The sequence below is a fragment of the Phalangium opilio genome, unplaced genomic scaffold, assembly GCF_054372755.1.
Source record: "Phalangium opilio isolate 3A_F unplaced genomic scaffold, DU_Popi_V2 ptg000056l_1, whole genome shotgun sequence".
Lineage (NCBI taxonomy): Eukaryota > Metazoa > Arthropoda > Arachnida > Opiliones > Phalangiidae > Phalangium > Phalangium opilio.
Genome location: NW_028324175.1, coordinates 6,069,294 through 6,085,464, shown reverse-complemented (window position 1 = coordinate 6,085,464; position 16,171 = coordinate 6,069,294). Strand labels below are relative to the sequence as shown.

Sequence of the window (16,171 nt, the reverse complement as noted above, 5' to 3'; positions counted from 1 at the left end):
TCTATTGTTAAATTCAATTGCAAATATTTGATAAAAATGAAAAAGACGATGGTAATGGTTACGATCGTGTTATTCGATCAAGGTGAAATGACTTGACTCACCAATGGTTCAATAAAAATTGGGAAAAATAATACGATTGTGACGCACGTAATGTTTCTTATCATGTCATTTTACTAATGTCGTTTTAATACGATTGAATAGGCAATTTGCAAAAGCGAAGAACAATGAACAATAAAAAAATTATTAACGATACGCGTAACTCGAGACGCGTCAAGAGACATAAAGTCATCCTTCCAATGGACGATTGACAGACTTGTCAACACTGTCAAAAGTTCGAATCACGCTAATTATGAACGAAAACACTCCGCTCTATTTACCGTAGTTTTCTCCATGATGGCAACGAAGATTCACTCTCAGCAGTTTCTTTTTAACCTCTCCGAGTGACGTATGTCACGGAGAGGCTCTAATTTCGACGTGTCTGTCTGTCTGTTGTTACACCCCAGGGAACCGCGTTGGCAGTTTGCAAATCGGAGCAAATGTGTTCTCAATTCCCGGACCGCATTTATAGTTCCCGGAAATTTGTTTTCCACTTACACTGCCTATTACTCCATTGTCGCTCTAACACCACCACCTTTTATTCATCCCACATAGACACCAGTCTGTACTTACTGGCTTCTAATCACCACCATCATCTGGTCTTTTGTCCATCGCACATGGTCACCAGTCTGTACTTACTGGCTTCTAAACACCATCATCTGGTTTTTTTTCTATCCCACATGGACACCAGACTGGCTTCTACTCCATCGCACATGGTCACCAGTCTGTACTTACTGGCTTCTAAACACCATCATCTGGTTTTTTTTCTATCCCACATGGACACCAGACTGGCTTCTACTCCATCAAGGGTCTTTCCTTCGCGTGATTGTCGTGGCGCGTGGTCGCGTGTTTTTTCGCTCGCGCTATTCTTAAATTCTTGTAAATTTCAGTTTTTAGACTCTTGTTTTAGGCTTAGCGCTTTTCGACAGTTTTTTTTCCAAATTCTTATTTTACTACCGTTTTCGATACTTCTTGTTGTTACTAAATTTGCTGAGTGCACAAGTGGCTTTTGGAAATGCTGCCTCCAATCTTCCCTGAGGTCTTCAAGGCGTATTTTACTGGTACACGGACGGGTTACTGTGTTCGGATTCTTGGGTTGGTCACGCTCTCTCTACTATACGCTCATTTATATGGAACGTGTACTTCAGTTTCTCTGTTCAGTGTTTGGACTAAGCTACTTCTACGCACCCTTTGTTGCGTACTCCACTGCGGACTCTTTTGGTCACGTACGCTCGCCCCATCGTTTTCGTTCGCTTCCGTCAACACTTGCCCTACTGGATGTGGTTTCTGAAGTTTCGCCACTAATGGCACTGCGCTTTAACCATTTGATATCTTGCGGTGACGTGGAACTGAATCCTGGTCCGATCTTGACTATGAGGTGGCCTTGTGGGCATTGCCAGAAACCTGTTACTGACAATCAATTGGCTCTTTTCTGCGAGGGCGACCTTTGTCAACGATGGTTTCACATGAAATGTGTGTCCATGCGCCGTGCGGAATACGATCATCTCGGATCATCCGACGAGCCCTATTTATGTCCCACCTGTTCTCTATCGGCTCTCACTGACTCATTTTTTGCTGCGCAAGATGCACCGTCCCTGGATAATTCTGCGTACTCTACAAGGCTCAATGAACGCTCGAGACATGTTTCTTACCTCCATGCCAATGTTCGTAGCCTGTGCTCAAAGATTAAGGATCTGTCTCTCCTGAACTCCTCTCAATATGATGTCATCGCTCTAACGAAAACATGGCTTGACCCTTCTGTTCCGAGATACTACCCCTGAATATGTCACTTTCCCAAAGGATCGTCCTACACGCGGCGGTGGTGTATTACTGGCCTTGCATGAAACTCTACATCCGGTTCGCATTGAGCTTCCTGCTGAACTCCAGACCTCTGAAGATGGGATTCCTATTGAAGCGGTGTTTGCGACCTTTACCTGTGGCTCTCGCTCAGCTGTGCTTGGTTGCGTCTATCGTCCGTCGAATTCTTCACTGGCTTATATGGTTACGCTTTGCGAACTTTTTGGACACCTACATGAAACACTTCCACCGCATGACGTTTTTCTTTTGATGGGAGACTTTAACGTACACATATCATGGTTGGATCCGTCTCCGAGAACTGCGGATGAACAGTTGTTTTGCGACACTGTCCTTGGCCTTGGGCTTCAACAAACTGTACTCACTCCCACCCGTGGCAACAATTTTTTGGACCTGGTTTTTATTAACGACGAAAGATTCCTGCACGAGACTTGCACTACTGCCAATCTGCCAGGTTGCGACCATTCTGCGGTCACTGGCGCTCTCAAGATGCCGCGTCGCTTTACCCAACGCGTTAACCGTTCGGTCCTGAACTACAAAGATTTGGTCTTGGAGGACCTACTTAATACGATTCGTCACGCCCCTTTTGACTTGGCCTTCTCTCCCAGCTATAACATTGATGAGACCTGGGAACTTTGGTTAGATATTTTTTGGGCCACTGTAAGGGATAACATCAAGTCAACTGCCATACGGGGCAGAAAGCGTTCGCCTTGGATCTCTAAAGAACTCGTCCATCTAAGTCATGAAAAGATTTCGCTTTATAATAAGGCCCGGAAGTCCAATAAGGATTCAGACTGGAATAAATATAGACAGTTCAGTAATGTTCTACGTTCGACGACACGTGAGGCTTATGACAAGTTCGTTGGGACCTTGCACGATACCCTGGCAACGTATCCTAAACGCTTTTGGAGCTTTGTGAGGTCAAGATCTCTTTCACCACCGCCTTCGTCCTTTGAGGTACCTAATGGGGTGCTGTCTTGCCCTTGCACCATCGCCGCTGCTTTCGGAAATTATTTTTATGACAACTTCCGTCCTCCGGATCAGGAGCTGACCTTACCACTCCTTCGTCAACCTGAACTTCAATTCACCTTCGATCGCGTTGATTCCTCTGATGTTGCCTGTGCCTTGACTCGCTTAAAACCTGGTTCCGCCTGCGGTCCGGATGGTATAACACCACGTCTATTACAGTTGATGGCTCCTGCGATTATTGGTCCACTAACTAAACTTTTCAACTACTCACTGGAGACATCGTCCCTGCCCTCAGGATGGATATTGGCCAATGTAGTCCCGGTTTTTAAGGGTTCTGGAAAACGGAATGATATAACAAACTACCGCCCTATTTCTCTTACATCCGTAGTTGGGAAGGTCCTTGAATCGATCATAGCCGAGAAACTAAATTTATTCCTCGAAGATAACTCTCTGCTGCCTTCATCACAGTTTGGATTCAGGACTGGTCGCTTGTGCATGCAGAAACTCTTACAATCATTTCACCAATGGTCGTCTTTCCTTGATGAGAGGGGTCCTCCAGATGTACATGTTGTCTCCTTCGACTGGTCGAAGGCTTTTGACTCGGTGTGCCACAAGAGACTCTTGTACCAGCTCGAACGTATTGGAGTTTCGGGAGCTGTTCTTTTCTGGTTTCGGAACTTCCTGTCCAACCGCTTTCAACGCGTGATTTATCGAGGAGAGTTTATTTCCTACCGCCATGTTCTATCTGGAGTTCCACAAGGCTCGGTTCTCGCACCATTGCTTTTCAGCGTGTTTGTGGCCGACCTACCATCCGTTTTATCTGAACGATGTTCCATCTATCAATATGCGGATGACAGCTACATTTCTCAGGACATACGCGAGACATCTAACCGGTCTGATTTGCAGGAAAATATCGATCGAGTTTATCAATGGGGTGTTGCCAACAACATTTCGCTTAATATCCGGAAATGTAATTTCATGGTTCTGACAAGAAGAAAATATCTAAATGACGTTTCCTATCGGATCAACGACACACCAATGACACGTGTTGTCTTCATGCGGCTACTTGGAGTCAGGGTCAGCTGCGACCTATGCTGGGCTTCTCATGTCGCCTTTTCTGCTAACCGTGCCAAACGTTTGTGTCGATTAATTCGTAGAACGACTGGCTACTCCAGGGCGTCCCTAACCCTCTACCGCTCGATGTGTCTACCTGTTTTAGAGTTTGCATCCCCGGTTTGGAATCCTTACCTGAAGAAAGATATTTCTACCTTAGAAGGTGTTCAACGGCGTTTCACAAGCTTCATTCTGAGGTCTCCCAAATCGCATAAAATCAATCATATACCATATGTAGACAGGCTGCGCACCTTACATCTTTTGCCACTGTCCGTTCGTCGTGATGTTTGCGATATGGTTCCACTTGTCCGCCTGGCCACTTCACCTACCTTCCGCCTACACGAATTTATGACCTTGAATCAGAGACACGCTGTTCCGACGTTCTCAATAAAATATGCGCGATGCCTTGCCTTGAAGAACTCATTCTTCTACAGAAGCGCTAGTGCCTGGAACGCGTTACCTGAAAACCTCAGATCAGACGCTACTCATTCATCGATTTTACAGTTTCGGTCTTTAATTTCGAATTTTTGCTAGATGCCTGGGTCTATGATTTTCCTTCAAATTAATTAACTTCCATTCATTTCATCTTTTGTATATTTACTAGCCGTTACCCGCGGCGTCGCTCGCGTGTAATAAGAACTTCCATCTAAAATGATATAAAGAATGTGTAGATTTTACTGATGACTAATATTTTTGTAGCACCCGAGGAGCGAAGGCACTCGGCGTTGCCCGTCAGCCCGTCGGGATATTTTTTATTACTTTTCACGCGGGCATTATTCCATAAAGAAGGGTTTTTAAATTTTTGGCAGCCATTTAAAAAGATGGCAACAAATCGAACCCAAAATACCATTCAGCCCGTCTATAGGTTAAAGGAAACCATTGTACTAAATATTTGTGAAATCGGTTGAAACGCGCGGACTTTATGGCATAGAGAATATTTTCTTACATTTCTGGGCGCCATTTTAAAAGATGGCGAAAAATCGAACCCGAAAGACCATTCAGCCCGTCTTAAGGTTAAAGCAAACCAGTGTACTAAATATTTGTGAAATCGGTTGAAACGCGCGTACTTAATTGCATAGAGAATATTTTTTACATTTCTGGGCGCCATTTTTTAAGATGGCGGCGGATTGGAAAAATATTTCTTAGTACGCGCCTACTACTTATGAGTAACGTTCCTGCAAATTTTCAGCCTTCTAGGGCAAGCGGTTTGGGCTGGGCGTTGATTATCAGTCAGTCTGTCAGTCAGTCAGTCAGTCAGGACTTTGATTTATATAGATATAGATATCTGTGTATTAAGTGTTTTTGTATTGCAAAAAGAGAAAGGGTGTGATAGTGAAAGGCAAATGTTACTGGCTCGAAGGTGATAGAACGAGTTGGGTCAAAGCCGAAGGCAAATGCAACAGATTGAATCCCAACGCTCACTTGGCTAAAGTTAACACGAAGGAGATTAAAGACAAACTCCAGGTTCTAATTGGAGATACTGTTAAAAATGTGCATGCTCTATTTTAATAAAAATTCTTTAAATCTTAATTTTATAACTTAGCAAATTAAATTAAATATAAAATACCAAACTGTATAATTCAAACTGTATAACTTAAATTTCAAAAACCTAAAAACATTCTTGTAAATTTTCCTTTACTCGATGTAAACTTTAAAATTGAAAGAAAAAATATAAAAACCCCCAAAAAGAGGGATTAAAGCCTTTGTAAAGAAATCCAGGTTGCCTTTCGTGAAACATGGGGCGTGTGTGGTAAAGATCACGCACCCCAAAAAACTTTCCATGTTTCCGAAAGGCGCCATGAAGTCTATTGACGTCATCCCTGGGTTTCTATAGAAATCATTGTAAAGAGAGGATTCACTTCTCTGCTCTTCGCTGCGCAAGCAAGATGGGTAAAATTTTGAGTCGTCAATAAAATAAAATAAAACCAAGTCTTGTCCTTTGAAAATAACCTTAGGATAACTAAACTAAATTAAAACGCGGTTAGCACCCAATTAAAACAAAACAAAAAGAACGCGGTATCGTTTTTTCAGTCGGCGATATAGCGGTAACAATTCAAGCTCTCCCAGAACCAGCAAACCCTAGGAATTGGATAAAACAAAAGTCCAATTTTCTACATGGTACGCGAAACCCGGGACTAAACGCGTAATCGAAACGAAACAATGCCAAACGAAGAAGAAATTACGGGTGAAAATATGGACGGGGTCGACAAAACAAACGACCCGAAATCCTCATCCTCAAAAACAATCAAAACTTCAAAAGCGCAACAAGCGCGTCTGGACAAATTAAATCTACAACGGGCTGCAAGAAAAAGCACTCGCGACGCAGTTAAAAGAACAATAAGTGAACTAGACGCGCTTCTCAAAAACACAACAATTTCATCTGTAATAGATGATATTGAAGACAATCTAAGCATTTTACTACAAAAAGAAGAAGAGCTAGTAGAACTAGACGCCAAGGTAGAGTCTCTCATTGAAGACGAAGCCGAACTATTCAAAGAAAGAAACGAAGCCATCAACGAGAGGGACATCATCATTCTCTATAAATCGAAATCAACGAGGGCTATCAGAAGGGCAAACGGACAAGGAGGATCCAGCTACGGTGGATCAACCGTCATCGGGCAACTACCGCTACCCACGCCGCCAAATCAACAAAGCAGCGCTGGAAACAACGGAAATTCAGGCATCAAACTTCCGCCAATTAACATCTTGAGGTTCAGAGGAGACCATACGAAATGGCCGAGCTTCTGGGCAAGATACAAAATCACCATCCACGATCAAACAAATATCTCAAAGGTAGAAAAAATGATTCACTTAATATCATATTTAGATGGCGAAGCCCTTCAGGCTGTAGATGGATTTCCCGAAATTGATAGCTCTTATGATGAAATAATAGACTTGTTAAAGAAAAGATACGATAAAACACATGTTGCTATTAATGAACATATTAGAAAGTTAGCAAGTATTAAACCAATTAACGAAGTCAATAATGTTAGGGCGTTACGTCGTCTATTAGACACGTGCGAAATAAACTTAAGATGTTTAAAATCATTAGGGGTAACCTCAGCCGCGGAAAAGGCTAGTTACGTATGTCCCGCATTATTGAGGTGTCTTCCAGTCGAAATACGAACGGAGTATTATCTTAAATATAAACCAGCAGATGGTAATTATTGGGACGCGGAAGAGTTAATTAGGTTTTTTAAGGAACAAGTTGAGTGCAGAGAGATGGCCCAGTTGTTGGCTGGAAAACCAGAACAAACTAAAAGTTTTAAACAAAATGATAAACTAAACGATAAACAAAAATTTAAATTTAAAACGGACCCTAGAAAAACTTCATCTGGCGGTTCCGCTTCTGCATTATCGGTACAAACAAAACCTCAATCGGATTTTTTTTGTATCTTTTGCGATGAAAAGGGACATAAAACAATAGAATGCCCAAATTTCACTATAGAGCAAAAGACGCAAATAATTGACGAGAGCGGTAGATGTACCAACTGTCTAAAATTTAGTCATAATGCCCAAAATTGCTTTTCAAAATTTAAAAACTGCAGAAAATGTCACAAAAGAACGCATAATTTTGCAGTTTGCGATCAAAACCAATCCCATTTAAAAGAAAAACCCCAATCAAAATTAAACATAGACCCAAAAGTAGTTTCCTCAGTGAAAGGAGGGGAAAAAATAGTGCTGCTGCAAACCGCTACGGCTATTGTGCGCAACAATACCTTCCCAGAAAAACAAGGAGTCGCTAGGGTATTATTGGACGGGGGGAGTCAAATAAGTTTCGTGAGAGAAGATCTTTCGAGGCAGCTTAACCTTCCAATTGTAAGAAAAGAATATTTAGATGTATATAGCTTCGGTGAAGAAAGCCCCACCGAAAGGGAGGCAAATAGGGTAAAATTAATCCTTGAAAATCGCTCAGACCCCGAACAAAAGGTTGAAATAGAAGCTGTAGAGGTACCCTTTATTTGTCACTCTGTACCAAGCATATATAGCTCGGAAATAGAAGAAATCATGAACCAAAAAGGCCTACAACCAGCCGATATCTCCAGTAAATCGGAAGAAATTAATTCCGACCTACAAATACTAATTGGAGGCGATTATTATTGGCGGGTAGTATCAGGAAAAAATGAAAGATTCAGTGATGACGTTGTAGCTATAGAAACCGTTCTAGGTTGGTCCATTCAAGGACCTACCGGAACACCGAGAAATCGGTTCTCTTGTAGCGCTGTTAGTACTCTGCTCGTCAGCCTTGGACAAAAACAAATAAATGACAATTTAAATAGATTTTGGGATCTAGAATCCATCGGGATAAAAGAAGAAATAACAAAAAACCCAGGGGATGACGCAACTGTGGCTAGATTTTTTGAAGAAGTAGAGTTTACAGGGGAAAGGTACAGCGTTAAGTTCCCTTGGATAGTTAGTAAGGAAACTTTACCTGATAACTTCCAGATAGCAGAGAAAAGGCTACACAGCTTAATTAGAAAGTTCAAAAAAGATCCAAAATACTATATAGAATACAAAAAAATCATAGAAGACCAACTAGAAACAGGTGTGACAGAAATAGTACCCGAAGAAGCTCTCAAAGAAAAAAGGGCAGGGACCTATTATGTACCACACCAGGGGGTAGTTAGGGAAAACGTTGCTACCACAAAACTACGCGTAGTATACGACGCCTCATCCCATTCAAAGGGTAAACCATCGCTAAACGAATGCCTAGCACCTGGACCCAATCTTAACCCAGATTTACTGCTATTGCTCTTAAAATTTAGGAAACATCCTGTAGTAGTTAGCGACATTGAAAAAGCCTTCCTCCAGGTTGAATTAGATGAGGGCGATAGGGACTCTGTCAGGTTGTTGTGGGTAAAAGAACAAAACGGAGAAATCTTAGATAACGAATATACAGTTATTAGAACTTGTCGTGTTCCTTTTGGCATCAGCCCATCCCCATTTTTATTGGGATGTACCATTAAGTTTCACTTGCAAAATATAAAAGAAGTAAATGAGAGAGTTTTAGAAAGACTAAAAAATAACCTTTATGTGGACGATTTCATATCGGGGGGAAAAGACGTAGAAGAGGCGTATGAAATCTCAGTGGGGGCAGCTCGCGTACTAAAAGGAGCGGGCATGAATCTACGTAAATGGGTAACCAATTGTCCAAATCTAAGAAACCTTTGGAATAATCATTCTAACCCAGAGGAGCTTGATCTATTTGAAAAGGTAGATCAAGAAAAAGAAACAAAAATATTAGGATTAAACTGGGAACCAAATTTAGATAGCTTCAGATTCGACCTAAGCAATTTAATCGCTGTAAGTGGAGTAAAAGGAACAAAAAGACAAGTTTTAAGTCTAGTGGCGCAAATCTTTGACCCGATAGGCTTATTAGCTCCATTCACAATACGCGCAAAACTTCTTCTCCAAGAGATTTGGAAATTAGAAAAAATAGGGTGGGACTCCGAACTACCTGAAGAAATAAACAACCAATTCGAGGCATGGTGTACTGAATTCCACAAACTAAATGAAATTAAAATAAACAGACACTACTTCCTCGGAGAAAAGGAAATAACCAACCTAGAGTTACATTGCTTCTGCGATGCGAGTATTAAGGCTTACTCAACTGCAATCTTTGTCAGGTATCAAACAAAATCAAACGAAATTAGAGTTTCCTTAATTACTGCAAAATCTAGGGTAGCTCCTCTAAGAGAAAAAAGTCTTACACTCCCTAGGCTTGAACTAATGGGATGCCTGTTGGGAGCGAGATTAACCAATTACGTCAAAGAAACGTTTGGAGATGAATTATCAGGAATTCATCTCTGGACGGATTCTACAATAGCCTTGTCATGGGTAACCGACAATCAAAAGACATGGCGGCCTTTCGTATCTAATCGAGCTAAAGAGGTTCAAGAACTAACAAAAAACTACGAGTGGGCTCACTGTCCAGGGGTCGAAAACCCCGCCGACCTACCAACTCGTGGCATCAGCGCAAACAAATTAAAAGACAATGAGTTATGGTTTCAAGGACCACACTGGTTGAGAAAAACCAAAGACCACTGGCCTAAAACCATGCCTGAACCTAATTTAGAACTAGTGGAGAATGAAAGGCGCAAAGTAATAATGTCGGTCAGAGTGATAAATATTGTAGGAATTCAAAAAATAGTAGATTTAAATCTAAGCAATTCCCTAAACAAATTATTACGCGTAACATCATACGTGTTAAGATTCATACAAGTTGGGAAAACCAAAATATTACCTCTCCGAGTCAAGACGACTACTTACAAACTTATTTACCCAGATATGGAAATGTTTCTTAAGTTAAAATTTATGAAATATTAAAGCAGTATACAAAGCATAGCAAATATACTGTAAATCAGACGACATTTTACATCCAATAATGATATACTTGTACACATTAAAATCATCCGATGGGGGAAAAACGGGAAATGAAGAGATAAAACTTTGGAGGGATATTACCTTTACGTGCTTGTAAAGGCCCAATTTTCTACTCCTCAACTGTATGCCCTCTATGTTCAAAGCCATATTCACAACAGCGTTGCCATATAAACACTATCCTCTCGTTTCACCTCAACGATTTTCTTAGTTTGTCAACATGACTGTTAACGTTACATAACACCAAAGCTTATTTGTGGCTACACACACTGAAAGTAAATGCGTGCCATAAAAAGCATGAAAACACGAAGCTATTATCCGATTACGATCAGACCTTTCACTGGTCTGGGCTGCGTTCAGCAGAGCTCACCAAAAAAGACAGCGGATTTTGGAAATGTTTACCGGTGAGCTCTGTCGTCATAGCTTTTCTCCGGTCATGGGCGTTTTATAAATGACGCAAGGTACCAAGGCTTAACAAAAATTGTATGATAACATATTTATAGAGATAGATAACAACTTTTATAATTAAAATTAGAAACTATCATATCTCTTAAAATTCTCGCGTGATCAACCGGTTTCACGCCAATTAAATAGATATAGTCCCATAGAGCTATTTGTATTAATTCCTCCATGGTTTTTTCGCCAAGCTGAGAACTATGCGTTTTACGTCACGTTATCCAAAGAGCCGACTATTTTCTTTGAAGACGGCGCTAGCTCAGCGCTAAGCACCGTGACGTCAAAATTCAAAAACAAAATCCCGTTATGTAGGACACTGCTAACAGCGCTGGGCTCTGCTGAACGCGGCCCAGATTTCCACCATGATTATATAATCTAAGCCTAATTATATAAAAGTGTATTTAACTTTCGGCCCACTCTGAACCGTTAATGTCTCTGCATTACAGAAACGAAAACCAAACCCAAGCGTTTACTTTTTGGTTCACTAGGCCTATTGACAAATCAAAGTTCATATGATCGAAATTGCAGCGTTCTTCTTGTTATCAATAACGAAAGGATTATGCTATAAACAGATGTAGTATAGCTTAAGTAATATATAAACAACCATTTCAAATAATAATATAAAAAAATATTCTTGGGATATCAAAATGAAATAGAGCTTTAAAGCTACAAAAGTACTAAATGCATCATAATTACGAAAAATATTTCCACATATTCACTTTATATTAAGGATAAAGGGAAAATTATGGTTCTGTAGGATTCCTTTACACATCAAAACAAAACGAACTTCTAACGCAGCGCACTACTGTGACAACGGACGGACACACACAGACAAAAACATAGACTGCTTTTTAACTCTTTCCGTATTAATTTTGAATTGAGAAACAAGATTATCTTAAATATTAAAATGAATATAATTAATATTTAATATTTTCTTCGTTAGTTATTCGCCTTATTGAACGTTACATCGTTTTAAAAAAGAACAATTAAACATTCTTGAGAGACTTGACTAATATTGGCGTTTAAAATGAAGCATACGCCGGTTGCTTCGCCTTACACAAATAGGTAGTATATATGGGTGTCGAACTACAGTTAAAAGCAAGAACAACCGCAATTGCGAAAACCTATCGTGGACAACCCACCCTAGGGAGGCTAGACGTTTCTCGTAACCCTAGCTGATCGCCGCGAATGTCTTAAACCAAACGATGACGACGGAGTAGAAGCCAGGTGTGCAGACTGGTGTCCATGTGGGATGGACAAAAACAAAGACCAGAAGATGGTGGTGTAGAAGCCAGGTGTACAGACTGGTGTCCATGTGGGATGGACAAAAACAAAGACCAGAAGATGGTGGTGATTAGAAGCCAGTATGTACAGACTGGTGTCCAAGTGGGATGGACGAAGACCAGAAGATGGTGGTGATTAGAAGCCAGTATGTACAGACTGGTGTCCATGTCGGATGGACGAAGACCAAAAGATGTTGGTGATTAGAAGCCTGTAAGTACAGACTGGTGTCCGTGTGGGATGGACAAAGACCAGAAGATGGTGGTGTGAGAACTCAAGTAGAGGAGCTATTTCCGTTACTGTGAAAGCAGTTCGGAAATGGCGAACACGTTTGCTCCGATTTGGAAACTGCGAACGCGGTCACGTGGGTGTAACAACAGACACACAGACACACAGACACACAGACATACAGACACACACACACGATCGTTACAGAACCTCTCCGTGACATACGTCACTCGGAGAGGTAAAAAGCAGCTAAAGGGTTAGGTAAAACCACAGGACCCATAACCGCGGAGGAAATTAGATTAGCTGAATTAAAATTTGTAAAAGATATTCAATCAGAAGAATATAGAATCGAATTGAAAGCTTTAGAACAGGGAAAAAACGTTCAACCCTCTTCCAACATAGCTTCATTAAGTCCCATTTTAAGCAATGGAGGGTTAATTTGTTTGGGAGGTCGTTTAAAAGAATCCGAAGACCTTACATACAATGAAAAGCACCCCATAGTTCTGAACAAAAATCATAGGTTTTCAAAATTACTCATGATTAGAAGTCATGAGGAAGTTAATCACAGCGGCATAGCAGACACTATTACCCAACTAAGAGAAAAGTATTGGTTAACGGCCGGTAGACAATTGGCAAGAACAATTGTAAAAGATTGTACAAAATGCAAAAAATTCAAAGTTAAACTAGGCGAAGTGCCTACCGCCCCGTTACCCAAGGAACGCATTAGCGAAAACCCCGCCTTCTCCATAGTGGGATTGGATTTTTTCGGACCTTTAATAATCAAAACACAAAATGATAAACAAATTTCCCATCAAAAATCCTATGTTTTATTGGCAACTTGCACCGTCTCACGAGCTGTCCATTTGGAACTCGTGCCATCACTCAGCACTCAAGAGTTCCTTTTAGCATTTAGGAGAATGATCGCGAGAAAGGGTATACCTAGTATAATTTACTCTGATAATGCTTTAACATTTAAAAAGGCCGATAGAGAATTAAAACTAATCTGGGAAAAACTCAATGATGCGGAAATTAAAGAATTTTTTGGAAAAAAATGTATTCAATGGAAATATATTGTAGAGCGATCAGCATGGTATGGTGGTTGGTGGGAGCGTCTCGTACGCTCAGCAAAAACATCACTAAAGAAAACTTTAGGTAGAGCAATGCTTAATTACACTGAGATGGAAACAGTAATCTCTGAGACCGAGGCCCTAATAAACTCTCGCCCGATCTCGTATAATTACAATGACCCTAACGAACCATCACCCATCTGCCCAGCTGATCTAGTCATTGGCCGAAGATTAACTTCGCTGCCACCCCTAGAATTTAAGGAAAATGTACCAACAAAATTAAATCAATTTAAAATAAGAGAAAAACATCGCGAACAAATTATGCAAAGAATCTGGCGAAAGTGGCGACAAAATTACTTAATGGAATTAAGGTCTGCGCACCATTCTGATCCAAATAAAAAGGATTCTGCATTATTTAAAGTAGGCGATGTAGTAATCATATATGACGATAAAATACCACGTCATATGTGGAAATTAGGAATAGTAAAACAATTGATTATTGGTAGAGATAACAAAATTCGTGCATGCATAATTAAAAATAACAAAGGAACGGAACTTAAACGCTCCGTGCAACATTTAGCTAATTTAGAAATTACAGATTAAATAAATTCTTCTTGGTGATAATAGTAATTATCACCGGGGGGAGTGTTAAAAATGTGCATGCTCTATTTTAATAAAAATTCTTTAAATCTTAATTTTATAACTTAGCAAATTAAATTAAATATAAAATACCAAACTGTATAATTCAAACTGTATAACTTAAATTTCAAAAACCTAAAAACATTCTTGTAAATTTTCCTTTACTCGATGTAAACTTTAAAATTGAAAGAAAAAATATAAAAACCCCCAAAAAGAGGGATTAAAGCCTTTGTAAAGAAATCCAGGTTGCCTTTCGTGAAACATGGGGCGTGTGTGGTAAAGATCACGCACCCCAAAAAACTTTCCATGTTTCCGAAAGGCGCCATGAAGTCTATTGACGTCATCCCTGGGTTTCTATAGAAATCATTGTAAAGAGAGGATTCACTTCTCTGCTCTTCGCTGCGCAAGCAAGATGGGTAAAATTTTGAGTCGTCAATAAAATAAAATAAAACCAAGTCTTGTCCTTTGAAAATAACCTTAGGATAACTAAACTAAATTAAAACGCGGTTAGCACCCAATTAAAACAAAACAAAAAGAACGCGGTATCGTTTTTTCAGTCGGCGATATAGCGGTAACAATTCAAGCTCTCCCAGAACCAGCAAACCCTAGGAATTGGATAAAACAAAAGTCCAATTTTCTACAGATACAAGGCCATGTTTATATCGCGTCAAGCGATATAAATAGGGAAGGCGACTGGCGATACTTGGACGGAACCAGGGTTACTAAAGAGCAATTCCAAGAAATGTGGTGTAGAAATACGGTAGGAGAATTCGACAAGATATAACGAATTTCAAGATTTCGGCGCGATGCGTGGTGACGAAAATAAAAATTGGAACGATTGGAACAACATGACCCTAATTCGCACGACTTGACTGATACGCAGTGCCACAGAATTCTTCGATTTTTTTGCGATATATCGATGAAAGAGGGTTCGAAAGAGCCCAAGCGTGCAACCTTCAAAGACTGTGAACTCTGAGCGCAACCCTGCTGAAGTTAGTAAGCAGAATTTGGGGATTATGCTTTGAAGTCATACTAAGAAACAAATTGTTGATGCAATAAAAATAAAGTCTTAAGCAATCAATATCTCTTGATTTGAAAATCATATTCCTCAGGTTGCGTTCGTTAATTTATATGAACGAGATAACACTCAGGGTCCAGAGAAACAGTTCCTATTTAAGCCATCTTTCTTGCCAAAATTACCAGCTTTATTCAAAAAATCACTCACTTGTTTCGATCAGGGATAGATTTCATTTTAGAAGTAGGAATGGGGAACGGTTAGTATTTACTTCAGTCCGACTCATAGCCCAGTAAAAAGCCCCTTCCTTCCAACACGTAACCAAAAGTTTAAATTATCTTATTGGTTCACTTAAACTACGTTTTGAAGACGTTGCTGACGGGGACGGCGAAAAATACGTAATTCTTTATTACCTCTGTCGCTATGACCCGCCTCTTCTTTCATACCCGCCCCCTGTCCCGTGAGGGGGTCCGGGACTTTGACGCGTGCCCAGATTACTCTGTTCTCTATTCCAACTTCTAAAATTAAATCTATCCCTGGCTATACTTTTTCAGTATCGGTTATCTCAATTCCCAAAAATGATGTGTGGCAATACTTCTTTGGAAACCAAAAAAAAAAAAAAATCAAGTGGTTTCTAGCACCTTCTGCTACTCTATGTATCCACTTAAAACCTAAGATGTCATCGATATTACGAGTTAGAGGCGGAACAACCACGAGTCGGATTGCGACGACTTCAACAAGCAAGCATCTTCATCTCTTTCCTCGTCGAGTATCTAGCTTTGGATCTTGGCAGGAATTTAAAGGGACTGTAAAGTTCGAGACCCCCACTGCGTTTGCTAGAAGGAAAGACTTTCGATTTGTTTACCCCCCCTCCCGAGGGGGGAATGTGACGTCAATAACGACTTTTTCAACCAAAAAAAATCATACAGTCCGTTGGGACCTTTAGAGACCCTTTAAGTCAAACATTTGGGAAGCTGTTTTCCCACGCTTTGTGAAACAAGATATAAACAAAAAAGTTATGTTCATAATTTCTGTGCTTTTAAATTTAAAATTGAAACTTGCGAATTTTTGAATTTGTACCTTCGTAACTACAATGTGCTTATGAAAATTG

The 16,171-nt window shown here is 40.3% G+C and overlaps 1 protein-coding gene across 1 annotated transcript; it reads left to right on the top strand.

Moving 5' to 3' along the window:
• The first annotated feature begins 6,153 nt into the window (after positions 1–6,153).
• Positions 6,154–14,829, top strand: LOC149668234 (uncharacterized). Its single transcript, XM_089841258.1, has 3 exons — positions 6,154–10,095; positions 12,630–13,272; positions 14,603–14,829. Exons 1-3 carry the CDS (start codon positions 6,154–6,156, stop codon positions 14,827–14,829), a joined length of 4,812 nt encoding a protein of 1,603 aa, XP_089697384.1.
• Positions 14,830–16,171: the final 1,342 nt, after the last annotated feature.